At 40.1% G+C, this 14546-nt stretch overlaps 1 protein-coding gene across 2 annotated transcripts in view; it reads right to left on the bottom strand.

Moving 5' to 3' along the window:
• Positions 1 to 14546, bottom strand: part of FARP2 (FERM, ARH/RhoGEF and pleckstrin domain protein 2) — a gene marked incomplete at both ends in the record, with an annotated part of 70977 nt that overhangs the window by 22024 nt on the left and 34407 nt on the right. Inside the window, 6 exons of one of the 2 annotated variants that reach the window (XM_080623279.1) lie at positions 10033 to 10273; positions 10936 to 10993; positions 12101 to 12169; positions 12318 to 12481; positions 12877 to 12972; positions 14324 to 14471. In XM_080623279.1, coding sequence (XP_080479405.1) covers positions 10033 to 10273; positions 10936 to 10993; positions 12101 to 12169; positions 12318 to 12481; positions 12877 to 12972; positions 14324 to 14471 — 776 coding nt within the window. Of the gene's footprint in view, positions 1 to 10017; positions 10274 to 10935; positions 10994 to 12100; positions 12170 to 12317; positions 12482 to 12876; positions 12973 to 14323; positions 14472 to 14546 lie in introns of both variants that reach the window. The other variant, XM_080623278.1, reaches the window with a different exon arrangement.

Raw genomic sequence — 14546 nt, forward strand, 5'->3', positions numbered from 1 at the left:
CATCATTTCCCAGACGAGCTACAAATCATTCCAAAAGGCTTTAAATAAAAAACCATGAATAATTGGCCCCTATAGCTCTCCAGTATCTCCTGACATATTGACAGGGCATGCGTGCCGGAGGAGAAGGAGTTAGGAGCTGTTTGATTCCTTCCTGGCAGGAGCGGCTGCTGCTCTCTGGCTCAGGAAGCAAAACCACCGCAAGGCGCCGGCAGCTTGACAATGGCGAGGGAGCCCGAGTGCGTGTTTTCACATTGACAAATGCAGGAAGCTAAACAGTGCTGCACTCAGTCACCTGGAAGAGATTCAGATCATCCAGGCGGAGGAGTTAACTATTAACATACTAGCCGAGCACAGTCATTCTGGACCAGATCTTTGTGTCTGCCTGAGCCTTTTCTTTGTTCCCACTGCTTTTAATAGTACCACTGGAAAGCAACAATGTCTGGCATTTGTTTCACATCTGTGGGGACAGGAGTGTATTGGAAGTTTGCTTTTACATGCCAGGGATGCTGAAACAACAGCTTAAAAACAAGTCAAGCTAAAAGTGAGGACCTTCTTTAAATTCTTGGAGTTTAACACGATGTTGCAACATGTCCCAGAATTTGTAACTTGAATTGCTTCTGGACAAACAGAATGTTCCCATGCTAGGGAAGCAAAAGGGATGTAACTTGCTCCAAACTCCACCACCCGACTATTTCAACCAAGTTACTCTAGTTTTTATCACCTCCAACAGAGGAAGTTGGCCATTAAACTCATTTCAAACACTTGCTCGTTTGTATCTGACAGCAAGAACCCTGTTGCCTAAAGCCAGAGTGATCTATGAAAAAGAGAGGCACATGAAGCTCCTCAAGAAGCCTGAAACAACAACCAGCACCCAAGATGCCAAAGCACAGGGCTTCTCCTCCCCGCCCGAGAGGGGGCAAACCTACAGAGGCAAATGCCTATCACTTCTTCAGGGACAACAGCGCCCCTCCTCTGCACACCAAGAGTTAGAGGAGGTCACCCTGTAGCCTGATGTGTATTTCCCTAAGACAAAAGCAATAAAGAATGTAGGAAGGAGCTGTTACAGCTGCAACTTAAAGCTGTCAACTTAAAATAACAAATTCTGCAAAGGACCTTTCCAAGGTCCATGTGACTTCTGAAAGTTGTCTTTTCTAGAAAGGACTATAAAATGTCAGGAGCAGTTGGGTTAGCTTTCTGCTAACATTTAAGTGTTTGATATAAACTCAATCTGATGGCGTATCTTGGCAGATGACGTTACAAGCATGTACTGAAATTTTCATTGTCATAATCCAACAGTATTTCTCCACTAGAGCAGCAAAGGGCTCCCAGTCATGCAGTTTAGATGTACAGCAATCCTCTATTCTCCTGAAGAAGGACGGCAAAGGAAGCATCCATGCAACAGTCAGAGCAGCTGTAGCCTCTTTCAACTGCTGTCAATGTAGAAAACTTGTAGAAGTATTCGTGCAAAGATGAAAATGCAGGACTTATTTCCTCTGACATCAAATCCTGGTGCACCAAGTTCTCCCCTGCCCCGCAGGCACCAGCATCCTCCAGTATATTCAAATACTATTCAAATGGACTATTCTTGAGAGGGATGTTTCCATGTTTCAACATACTGCATTCTTCAATCTAAAGTCAATCTCTACACAGAAACCCAGATTTGAGTGCAAACCTTGACAAAAATCAAATGCAAGTACTGGTTCTGTAAGCTTTATGCTTGAATGCTTAAAACAACTCAAAGACAGAAAGCAAAACCAGTATCCCAATTAACAAAACATTACTAGATGTCCTAAAAGCTATGTGAAGTTCAAATTTCAATCCTTATCAGACAGGTGAGCCTCTGGTTGACTGCCTTTAAAGATGTAACTTTATTATTATTACTATTACTGCTTCAAATAGATTACATTCTTTTTACACTAAAGCAGCGGCTGATCTTGAGACGATGGGAGCCCGCCCAGAGTTCCCCTGTGCCCAATGCCCTGCTGAACCCATTGCACACATTCTGCAAGCTGATGTCACAGAATCAGAGTCAACTACAACTGAAATAATGGAAAATCCCTGGTCTTCCTTACTTCAAAATATCACAACTAATACATTTTTCCCCTGCAAATCATCTCTTTAAAATAATGAGGGATAGCTGGGAGTTAGAGAATCTTAAACAAACAATCAAAAACAGTCTAAGAGCCTAAAAAAATATCTAAAAGACTTTAAATTCAAAGATCTCATTTTTTTGTTATCCTAAAATGATCATTAAATGTTAAAGCATGTCTATAGCACTTGGCATGTGCCCCAGTGAAACTGTATGTACCCGTGAAGATATACCTCCATGTGATGCTGTAGGAGAGTCCGGTTTTACAGTTGTGTCAGGATCTGAAATGACCACCCTTCTTTTGCCACCTTCCCCTCCCTATGCAGGCAAGAAAGAATATGTATCTGTTGTTATAAACTGCAGATTGTAAACTTTTATACTGACACAGTGAGTATTCAGTCTGGCTGCAATGGGGAAAATTAACTCTATCTCAGACAGACCCAATACAGCAGAAATCTCTCAATGCTGCACTGACAACTTTGATCTGCTTGGCCTCATATTATGACTGCACAAACTTCGTTTGCAGCATCACTGAAATGAATGGTCAGGGTTTCAACCTAAATTAATTCTCCTCTATGAGGATGGTGAGGCCCTGGCACAGGTTGCCCAGAGAAGCTGTGGCTGCCCCATCCCTGGCAGTGTTCAAGGTCAAGTTGGACGGGGCTTGGAGCAACCTCGTCTACCAGAAGGTGTCCTTTCCCGTGGCAAGGGGTTGGAACTGGATGAGCTTTAAGGCCCCTTCCAACACAAACCAGTCTGGGATTCTGTGATAAATCACTTGTTTATGTTAGTGACAGATTTTCCTTGAGTCTATATAAAATTGGTTTAATTTTGCAACCAAAACTATTGAAGTTTATCACTCTATTAAAGGGTTTGAATTTGATTTAACTTGCTATGTTCTAAAATGTCCTTATGTCCAAAATGAAGTCAGAGACAATTCTGACCAATAATTCCTCCTTCCTGAAAAGCAAAGCTTTTAGGAGTCGGTGTTTTCATTGTTTTATAACTCAGGAAACAGAATGTGGAGAATAATTAAAAAAGCATAATAAAAATTGTCAATTCCAAATAGTCCAGAAACCTGCTCTGTTAACGTATGCAAGTACTGCTGATTTTTTTTAAGCAAATGTTTACATGATTCAGAAGAAGAGGATTTACCCTTATATTGTTCACAGGCTCCTGAAGGAGAACTTTCAGTCTAGATAACACGCACTTGCCTCCATACCCTATGTTTGCAACAAGGGACACGCTTCAGTAAAACCAAATATACAGGAGAGAGTCTGAGGGACATACCCAGCTTAAGAGATGTCTCCACAATAAACATAATTCTGATAATGAATTCTGAACTTCTAGTCCCATTTGTAACCCAAGCAAAAGGTATGCACAAACCAGTAATTTGACAATCACACACCAATATTTGCCCCAGCTGTGCTCTGCTTTCAACAAAGGGGTACAGGAGGAAAACTGTCTGGAGAAAACTGGTAATAAAACTCTAAGATGCCTTGGCTAGAAGAACAAATATTTATTCTATATCAAACACAGGGGTAATGAAAAATAAAGCTAAAAAGCCCATGTTGTCATTTATATCAAAGTCGTCCTTATTTTATTGCATAAACAATTAAAATTATGAATTAGTACAGATCTGTAGGTTCATAACCGGCAATCTGAACAGACACAGAGTAAAAATCCCAGCAAGTAATTCATTAAAACATTTATGGCATAAAGAGACAAAGGTCAAGAGATCAAGAGATCAATTTAAAAATTCCAGCCCTCTGTTTTCTGAACGTAACCCCTTCCTGAAAAGAGCAGCACCTATTTAACTGGGGAGTCGCTCTAACCAAGGCACCTGTACATACATGGTGATAAATGAGCATCTGGATTCTTACTGACCCGCAGGGCTGTCACAAGCCGTGCTCTTGGTGGCCGTTGAGCAATGGCACAGTATTGTGATCTTGGAAAATTGAGAGAAACACCTTCCCACAAACCAGGTTCAATTAAACACGCTCCAAATTTAAAACCTGCAAAGCTACAGCTCAGCTGGTGGACTAACCCTACAAAAGCCCAAGAGCAGATGACCAATAAGTGGATTTTATGGTAGGTTTGGAACATGTAGTCTCCCCATATTCATACAGAGAATGTATATGTATACCCATACATATACACACAGCATTTGTGATAAGTGCAATGTAAGATCTACTAAAAACTACAGGTAGTGACAGCTAGAGGACTACAATGAAAATTGTACTGTATACCCATTCATTCCATTAATACTGGATAATTATGGCTTAGAACTTTTTGCAAAATGACAATAATGGGAATGACTTACCGACAGGTTTGCACCAAAAAGCATAAAGTTAGAATGACTTTTATTAGAGTCTCCACAAAATCTTACCTTTATCAAGACTTGCAACTCAACAAAAACTACCACCACCAAAACAAAAAACCCACAAAGAAACCCAACACCAAACCAAACCCAAGGTACCAACAAAACAAAACAAACCCCAAAAAAACAAACAAAAAAACCCTGAACAGAATCACTTACCACCACAATACAAATATACACAGGAAAAAAAGAGATCAATACTTGGTATTACCCAGCAACTCTAAAATTCACTGGAAATTAACATGAAAGTTGAGAGCAGTTCAATACATTGCCCTATTCCATCCTAAGATAAAATATGATAAGTCCTGGAAAATATACAGCATGTATTCCTTTAATAATGAATGAGTACTTTAAAATCACAAAGTCTACATGCCATAGTTAACACATGCTAGTAAAGTTTATCCAAGTTTAACCGGGTGGTAGATGGTTCAGAGAATATTCTACGACCCATGTCTTGTGCAAATTAAGAGTTCCACTAACTGAATACATGAAGATCAAAAATGTTCTGATGTAATGCTTTACATTTAATAAATGTGTTAAGCATAGAATGGTTGTAAGTATACACATATATAGCGTGTATTTTACACAGATGCAGAAACAAGGTGCAGATTTACACAGGTGCAGATTACATTACCCACTCAAGACACATTTCTCAGCGTCTTTCATTGCACTGCAACAAGCCAAGTGGAGGACTGCAAGACAGCTAAACCCTAACTCATTTTGAAAAGCCACTAATATTGCCATGCTTTCTATGGCTACACGTATTTGCTAAAGTAGGAAAACAGAGAAGCAGAAGGATGGCAAACAGCAATAGCTCCAGCACGCTCCCTTCACTGATCTACCAGTGCAAGAGCTGGTGGATGCACAGTCTAGAGCAGGAGAACAAGCCTGGAAACCCCAGTGGCTGTCTGTGCTGGAGAACCCCAGCACTAAAACCTGTACCTTGACTAGAAATATAGGTACCTATATATGTTGTCCCCTCCCCCAGCCTCCCACAGATGGGGGCAGAAAGCAAACATGAAAGAACGTACCTGCAGAAGTGAGTGTTGGGGAGAAGAGAGGATGACCACTCACTTGCCATGGACAAGCAAAGGTTTGCACCTAGGTTTTCATCTACTCCTACCACAGAAATCAGTACCAGGAACTAAGTTTTACCAGTATCAACACCATAAAAAGAAACCAAAACAAACCACAAGGAGTAACGCTGAAAGCTTAACAGCATGCTGGTACTTGGGACAATAACCACACTGCCCCAAAGTTCACCAGTTCCCTTAGGCGACCCAAAGACAAATGATATGGGCAGAGAACAGAAGGCTTTCCTTCTCTCACCTTCTCTGCCACCTCAGGAGACAGCTGGGGAATAAGAGGATGTCTGGTATGCCTCTGCTGCACTAAAATAACTCCCAATTGGTACTCAAGTTCACTGTGAAGCACCAAGCCATATCATTCCCTCAAAGGCAGGCTGGTTTTCTCTCCATCTGTATTGGAAAGCAAATCTGAACTCACCACTTTTGAGGAAATAATGAAGAACCTTTTCTCACAGCTTTCTTACTATAATAAAAAACTCTGCTGATAAACTATGTTTTTTCCCCTTTTGTGCCTGTCTGGGAAACCATGAATAAAACAACAGAGCTAAACATGCAACTATATCCTCAGAAACCACATAGCTTTGAAAAATCAGAAAAGCCCAGAAAGAAACCAGGACAACTACATGCTATCAATTAGCAACAGCAAAGATATAACTAACAGGCAGCAGCAATGAACTCTCACACAGCCTGGAAGTACACCATGGTGTGCACTCCCCGCAAAGGTATCAGCTTGTAGGTGCTGACCAGCATCACCTTTGCTCAAGCACCTTAAATCCAGGTATACAGAAGAGTCAGATGATGTGAAGGATCAGTGTTCCTGGTGACACCGTAACCAACACCTACATCTGAGCAGCTCTGTACATGTACATCCTCACCTGTGGATCCACACATCTTGCTCTAAGATCAAGATCCTAGTCACACCCATTCCTTTAGAAAACAAAAGGGGCATTAAGACTGCTATTACCTTGTATTTCTTTAAAAAAAATCCCTGAGATTTAAAATTGCCAATAAAAGATCTGCACAGTTGCAAAATACAAGAAGAAAACACTAAAAACGCCTTTTCAAGCTAACTGTGGTGCAAGAGAGCATATTGGCAAGCCTTCTCTCAGGATTGCCAAGCATGGTTTCTGAAAATACAGGCAGCTTCTTCCTAAGATCTTTTGAAAACCTAGACAATTCAGTTGGATTTATTCCCATACTAAACAATTCCAACACATTGAGAGAGGATGCTTGCAACTGAGACACAGAACATGAAATGGAGGCAGACATGATTATACACAAATAGCTGAATCCTGATTCTTTTTCTAAATACATTAATGGCCTTTCTCTAAATCTTTATCCACATATTTGTCCCTGGCTCTATCACCTGTAAAAGAGTCTGCAGACAGATTTTTGTCTTTTTTTTGTTTCATTTTTAAGTTACACAATGTAGTTGTGGGAAGGAAATCAGACAAACCACCTAAAACATACTTGAAGGTACCAGCTTTGGGCACAACTGAAGACCTCCTCCAAGTGCCTATTTAGAAATACCGCATTACACATCCACAACATCATCTCCACAGGCACGAATAAAGCCACATGAAGAGCCAGAACACATATTCAATGGAAGAAAAAAATTAATGAAGTATAGCACTTAAACAAAAAAGAGCAATCAAAGTGCTGTACATTCCTGTAGGTCCAAACTAACACTTTGTGCTAAATGTGCTTTGATTTTCCGTGCCACTGACAAAGGGGACAGGTTTCCCTGTGGAACAACAGTGGAATCACTCACACACAGTAACCACAATGTAAAAGTAAATGCTGTGAAGAATAATCATACCTTGGTAAAAGCTAAACTGGAAGAAATGGGAGATTAAAGGCTGTTTACCTCCTCATGTTCTACCATTCACTGAGAGGAATTCTCTTGCAGTTATCAGAATTTTGAGAAAGAACATGATTTTTTCAATGTTTTGAGTAAAGAACTGAGGTCTTTTAACAATATATCAAATCCACATTTAAGAAAATGGATATGAATAATATGGAGCATAGAGTTATGCTTGTAACTGTAAACTGCTCATTTTGGAGGCATTCACTGTACTAGTACGGCACTCTCTCTGCAAAAGACTGAAAACTGGGCAGCACGGAACCCCAAAACCAAAGTGTTGAAGGAAATGAAGCTTTCCATCAAAAGGTTTCAGACAGGTGTTCTATATTTCACGTTCTCACTCATACAAAAGCAAAGCACTGTAAAAAATTGCTATTATAAGCTGCAGCTCAGAATTTCACCCCTCCAATCCATCAGGTTGGCAGGCAGGAAGGGCATTTCACAACTTCTAGTGTTTCACCCAAATAAATGTTGCTAAATTAGATGTGACCAGTTCAGTAACTGTCTTTTCAATTATGTTCTCAAACTTACAGATCAAGTCTCACATCAAATCACCTGACTAAAAAAAAATCATGAAAGCAGTAAAGCTCTGTTTTCTACAGTACTGGCTCCTCCTCACACCTCAATTGCTCAGAAAGATCATGGTATGTTTCTGATTGTAGCCCGAATTTTAAAGAGAAAGTTAAAGCTATCACTGGGTTTACCACCACCATCTGTCTTCCACAGATAAAGGACACTTTCATGAATTAATTTGTAAGCATTTTATGCACAGTGATTAAATAAAGAAAAAAGTGAGACAAAATGCAATGGGGATTAAGTGCTTTTATAATCTATGCATATATCTCCAAACTGCTGCAAAGCAGAAGGGTACTTGTTTGTTACTAGACTGCTGAAGGCACTTTGAAGTCAGAAAATACTCTGATTGTCTTCATAAGATGTTTTGGCTATTTTCATTTGATTCATACACATTTGCTCTTCTAAACTACCACGTAGGTTATTTATTCTTTGAAGTATACCACAGACACGTTGCATAGGTTGATAGTTTAAAACTTTCCTTCATAGTTGATTTGAAGATTGTCCTTTTTTGGTTTTTGATTGTGGAAACAAGCAAACAAATAAAAAAGCCCCAAAACGAGGACTCTCGCCACAGAGCAGGAAAACAGCTGACTTATGGGACTTGTCTGCCTGTTAACAAGCATGTGCAAAAGTTACTGTTGTATTCAGATGTTGGAGTAACAGCGTATTATTCCAGACTCTCTTACAGGTACATTTGTAGTCAAAGAAGTCCTTCAATATATTGCAATCTGTGATGGCTACATGTGCCAGCTGATGACACTCTTCTGGAATCATTGGGTTTTCATAAAGGCAGTATTTTACGAACATTGTAGCCTATGGTAACACATTCTGGATGCAGTGTGAGGCTTTTAAGGCAGCACCAAAGCTAGGATGCTTTGAGGGAAACTGAAGAGGTACGTGAAAAAATGTAACTAAAAATCAACTATGTTATGTGATTTAAAATCCAGTCACTGGATTAGAGTTTTCTTGCTTAAAGTGACTGATACCACACCCTTTTCAGTTCTAAGCCTGAACAGCATAAAGGGATCCATCACAAAAATCAAGCATCAATTGACATGTGGCTTCTCTGCCCAGTCTTCTTGTGTGAGATTTTTTAAATTGTTCTGAAAGTCAAAAGCAAAGTTTTCACTGGTGGCTTGAGCAAAAGGGTTACTAAAGAAAAGGTTTTCATCCAGCGGCGCAGCAGTTTCAGAGTCCCAGGAATCCGTGTCTGTGCTGCTGGAGTCTTCCGTGGTGGTAGGTGGACAGCTCAGCTGTTCCAGCTGGTCAATAATGTCTGTGAACTGAAAAGCTGAGCTGGACTCAGAGCGCACCGAGTAGGCAGGGAAGTTCACCATGGAGCTGGCCTCCGAATGGTTCGCAGAGCTGTATGCATGAACAGAGGATGCACCGTTCAGCACCAAGTTATTGAGGGAGCTGCTCTCGGAGCGGTTGTTGATGAGTGAACTCGTTTCTGATGGGCTCAGGAGGCTTTGCATTCTGCTTGCTTGAGCCTTCACTTTGAACAGCTCCGAGGTATCTGATGGTCTCTCATTGCCGTTGAAATCACTCCCTTCTTCAAATTCAAACTCATCTTCCATATTCATATCTACAGCTTCAGTTGAGTATCTGTCAGGGCTCGACTGAGGAGAAACTGTATTTTGCTGAAGGGCATCTGTAGTTAAGCCAGGCAACTCTGACACATGCTTAGAGAAATCAGAGCCTTTTAACTCTAAACCACTGTACATATATGAAAATGCCTCAGAGCCACCAGCAAAAAAGGAAATTTCTGCTGGGTCATCATCAATAAATTCCTCTGACACCTGTAACTGTGAATTTGTCAATGTGAAAAGAGGGGCACCCCGACTGCCATGCTGATGATCTTGTTCAGCAATGAAAACACCTGTGGTAAAGTCATCCTCATCATTGTCATTTTTACAAACAGCAACCCTGCTCTCCTTACTACTCCTCTCTACATCTAGATCTAAATGGCAACCATTCTCAACAACAGGACAAGCAGGGTTACAGTTTCCTGCAATACTACCAAACCCAACACCTTGGAGCATGGGAGATCCAGGCTGCTGCATCAGTTTCCTCCCAACTTCTTCTGCTGGTGCTGCAGTGTTCTTTTCTGGAATCCTTGTGTATGGCTCTCGGGGGCTCGAAGAGGAAGGGCTGGTTTCTGCAAAGATGGGCAGGACAGGAGTAGGAGTGGCCGATGAGTGAACTGGGTGGAAGGGGGCAGCTGCTGAGGCAGGAGACCCTGGGCTTCTCAAGCCCTCAATGAATGGGACACTCTAAGAGGAAAATTAGAAACACAACACAAAAATATTTTTACTATACATAACACCAAATGTAGCATCCAGTTCCTGATGCAGAAGGAATACATGCTTCAAAAGAGCTCATTTTACACTGCATACAGAAACAGATCCAGCAGCCCCAGTAAGAGGCAAGATCTTTTTTCCTGAATTCAGGTAACTGGATGGAAGATTAAATCCATGCATTTTATACCCTCTGCTGAAAAGACATACACAAGGGGAAGTAGCACAAAACAGTGACAGCATAACCCTGTGATGCTTCCTTAACCTCTTGCATGTACAGCAATTGCATTCAACATGCATCATTTGTTTCTTGGAACTGACTGTGGAAGGCATCTAGGCAATGAACTTGAGACTTCCACACAAAGCAATTAGATAGTACCTAGAAAGTATGACATTTTCTTTTCAGTTAAGCTGAACTCTGAAAATGAAAATATTATTCTCTTTACACACCACTGGCTACAACTATCAAAACTGATATCACCCACAAAAAGAAGATAAACCGTGCATCAGGGACAAAGATCAAACAGTGAAAGTAATTCCAGACAAACAATTGAGTCAGGTCACCTCTCCTTCACTGTTATCTCAGAAAGCTGTTTGCCAACTTCTGTGACTGCAATATAGAGTGCTGCAGAACTGACCTGCTTTGGCACTTCTGTGTTTGAAGCACGAGTGGACGCTCTGACTTTGCTGTGCCTCCTGCAAACAGAGAGCATTCCGTGAGTATCCAAGACATGAACCAGCGTTCTCCCTTCCCAACTCAGCTTCTTCCATTCTAGTAGCCAACAGAAACATCTCAAGCTGTGTTGCTGTGTTTTTTCATCTTTTTTTAAATCTTGAACCAGCCACAAAAGTTGTAAATTAAACAAAGCAAGAGTAAGAAACATACAGAAAATGGAATAAAGCAAGATCCAGATCATTCATACCACTGAAGGAGAACTCAAACGCAACTTGGGGCAGAAGACTAGACTAAATGGTACTCTTAGTTTAACTTCTTCCTTTGTCATCAGTATAAACATCTACAAACGAATGGCTTCAAGAACAGAATGAGTTAATCTGCAACAATTTTACAAACAAGTTATAATTCAGTTAACCATATAATTTATGGCATACAAAATGCTATGTGGTATCTTGCATCACGCTCATGGTTACATTAATTCTATGTCAATAATTTACAAGAAAAAAAAATCAATCTTTCATATTAAAAAGGAGCTCAGCTGGAGTCTAAGACATTAAAAGTACATATTAATAGTAGATAAACACAAAATTCCCATGAAGTTCCTATAATCTTTCAGATTGAAGACTATAAGGAATTTCTCACATGTAGACTAGATAGTTTAATCATTAAATAAGTAAATGGCAATTTTATAATTAAAATGCACATTCTTAACTTATTTAGTTATATGTTCATTAGTATTTAAGGGCACAGTTTGAGGTTTGCAGCTCCCAAGTTCACTTATGCGCTCTACCACCGGCTACTTGCACAGGTACAGTGACATGCAGACAAGTCCTCACTGATTTCAGTGAATCTTCAAAACATACTGAACTTAAGATGCTAACTCACACATTGTCCATGGACATTAAAATGTGATGCTGAAACTTTTCTAAGCTTCATAAATCATTACAACAGTATAATTTTTTTTTCTAATTTAGTTCAGCTACCTTAAATCTGAGGTAGACTTCAGTAACTGAGAACTCAACCAATGAACGTGCTTCAAGCATCATTTATAAACACTGAAATTTAGGAAATAAGGGCACTATGAAAGTCTCAAATACATTTCACCTTAAAAAAGTATTTGTACGTACCTTTCATATGGGGTTTTCTTCATCCCACTGTCCTTAATATAATCCACTAGTTGCTTCTGTGTTCGTCCGCTGTGAACCCAACAAAAGTACAAACATTATGAAACACCGTGGATCAGAATGACGGAAGGAATGACTTTAGAATACTTTTTCTTTTTGATCTCATTTTCTAAGATATAACGAATTCAATCATTAATGACTTTGTTATATTTCTCCCTACCTGTATCTGAATGATGACCCTCTGGTGAATAACACTGCTTTAGCCTTTGGCTTTGGCTGATCAAAGAGCCTAAAGAATGTGTGATATTCAACACAGATTTTCCAGAAGTTTTTACACTCATCCCTACTTCCCAAAAGAAACTCCAGTGTATCTTGATACGGGCCCTGGGAACAAACCACAGAAGTTAAGAAGCACACAAAATGAAAATGGAGGAGAAATGGAAAAGAGCGAATAGGTACAAATAAAAAGGCTCAACTTTTTTCAGAGTAAAAGTACTGAGACAGGATGCACCAAATACTTGGTTTTAATTTCTTTTTCTATCTTACATTTACACATGTTTATGCCTATGTCAAGGATAAGCTTAGGCTGATACACAAAAGAAATATCTAAGAAGAGAGACATGGGGTGAGAAAGGAAGGATTTTTACTTGAAAACTGAAGGCAAGGCTGCCCCACTGAAGTTGTTTCATAGAATTACAAACTCTAGAATTTTCCATAATAAAATTGAGTGTATGTATTTTTTTCAACACTGACCAGCCTACTATCATAGTAAAACTTACACAGACCTCTGGGTGGAGTTTAACAAGGAATCTTTTCCTCTTGAAGCTTAGCTTACGGACCTTCGACCAGTTGAAGGTATTGATTTTCGTATTCCCCTGAATTAAAATGGTAACAATTAAAAGTTGGCAAAAGTTTCTAAGAGCAACAAACAAAATGTCTGTTCTGCGGGTATACAGACATGTGCATGCAGACACACACCACCCTCCCCAGTCTATTCCACCGGATTTTTATTTCTGGTGACAACATTCCCTTAAGCAATTTTATCTTTCAGTACAAAGACAGCTACAAGTGTGTAATGTCTGTGATCTCTGTGCAGACACTTAGAAAACCGAATGAAAACCTAGAAAACCAGATGGGAAAGGTACATTTCAACCCCATCGATATTCAGGAAATTATATGGTACAAGGAAGATGGTTTCATTTTATTTCACTTACTCTCCTTCTGCTCTGGACAGAACTGTAGACACCCTCCTCCAAGCTGATTTTCATAATTCAGCAGTACAATATATGGAAGAGTACTTGCCAAATGCGCAAGGAATCCTCCTTGCTCACAAGCCTGCTTATTTGGCTAAAACCAGGATAAAACCAGACTCTGCCTTCACCCTGCTGCCCTACATCAGACATCCCTTCTCTGTACCATTGACTCCAAAGGCTCAGGGAAGGACCCTGTCAGCACTCACTACCACAGCAATTCTCCTGTTATCCTCTATAAGGAAAGGGAGAGGAAAAATGGGAGCTCAAGAGAAAGACCCAAAAGAGCTGAAATGATGGAAAACTCGGGGGGCTGAGAGGCCACTGAGAAGGACTGAGAGGAACTGTAGTGGCTGATGCATCTCCAAAGAGAAGCTGACCCAGAGTAACAAGAGAACACGAGACGCAAAATGAATGGAGAATAAGCGTCCAAAAGGAAATATTTAGTAGGTAAGCTGTCTTGTGTGTTCTGGGGGAGGAAAATAGTATGACTGCATTCATAAATAGAACTCTGATCACTGAATTGCTTATTTAATACAACAAAACCAGTAATTCTAAGTGGTCTAATCACTTCAATGAAACAGCAGTTCTGTAAACTAAGAGCAACACTATCCCAGCAAAACCACACTGTAACATTAAAACAAGGGAAACTGAACCAAAATTCCAGAATTACAGACTTGAGTTCAAGGGCTGTACCAAACAAACTGATGATTTTCATTGAACACATACGTAACTTTCAAACAGGCAACAAAACCCCTACTTTGCTGTCACTGTTGGGTTTGATACTGCTCTCTCTGCACCAACAAGGACAAACTGCACCAAACAGTAATCTAGGTGGCTTAACTGACACTCCCTTAACTATAAAAATTTGCTATATTTAAAAATAGTTAGAGACACCTGAAGTTATAATGAGAGACTTACTCCCAAGAGGTGCTAATGGAAAGGGCATGTACTCAGCCCGCCCTCCTCATGTTACCTGGAATACCAGCACACCCATGTGTGAGACAGCTAGATTAATTTTGGTGCCCTCACGGTCAGATGCAAGGTGAAATCTGATGCCATACATCTCCAGTTTCCGAGCAATTTCAAGCACTTGAAAGTCTGATTCAGCAGGAGTTTGACCCCTATAATGAGGAAGAAGAACAAATAAAGTATTAGGAACAATCCGATTCTGCGATATTGCAAACATTGCTAATGCA

The sequence above is a fragment of the Psittacula echo genome (assembly GCF_963264785.1).
Source record: "Psittacula echo genome assembly, chromosome: 7".
In the NCBI taxonomy this organism is placed as follows: domain Eukaryota; kingdom Metazoa; phylum Chordata; class Aves; order Psittaciformes; family Psittacidae; genus Psittacula; species Psittacula echo.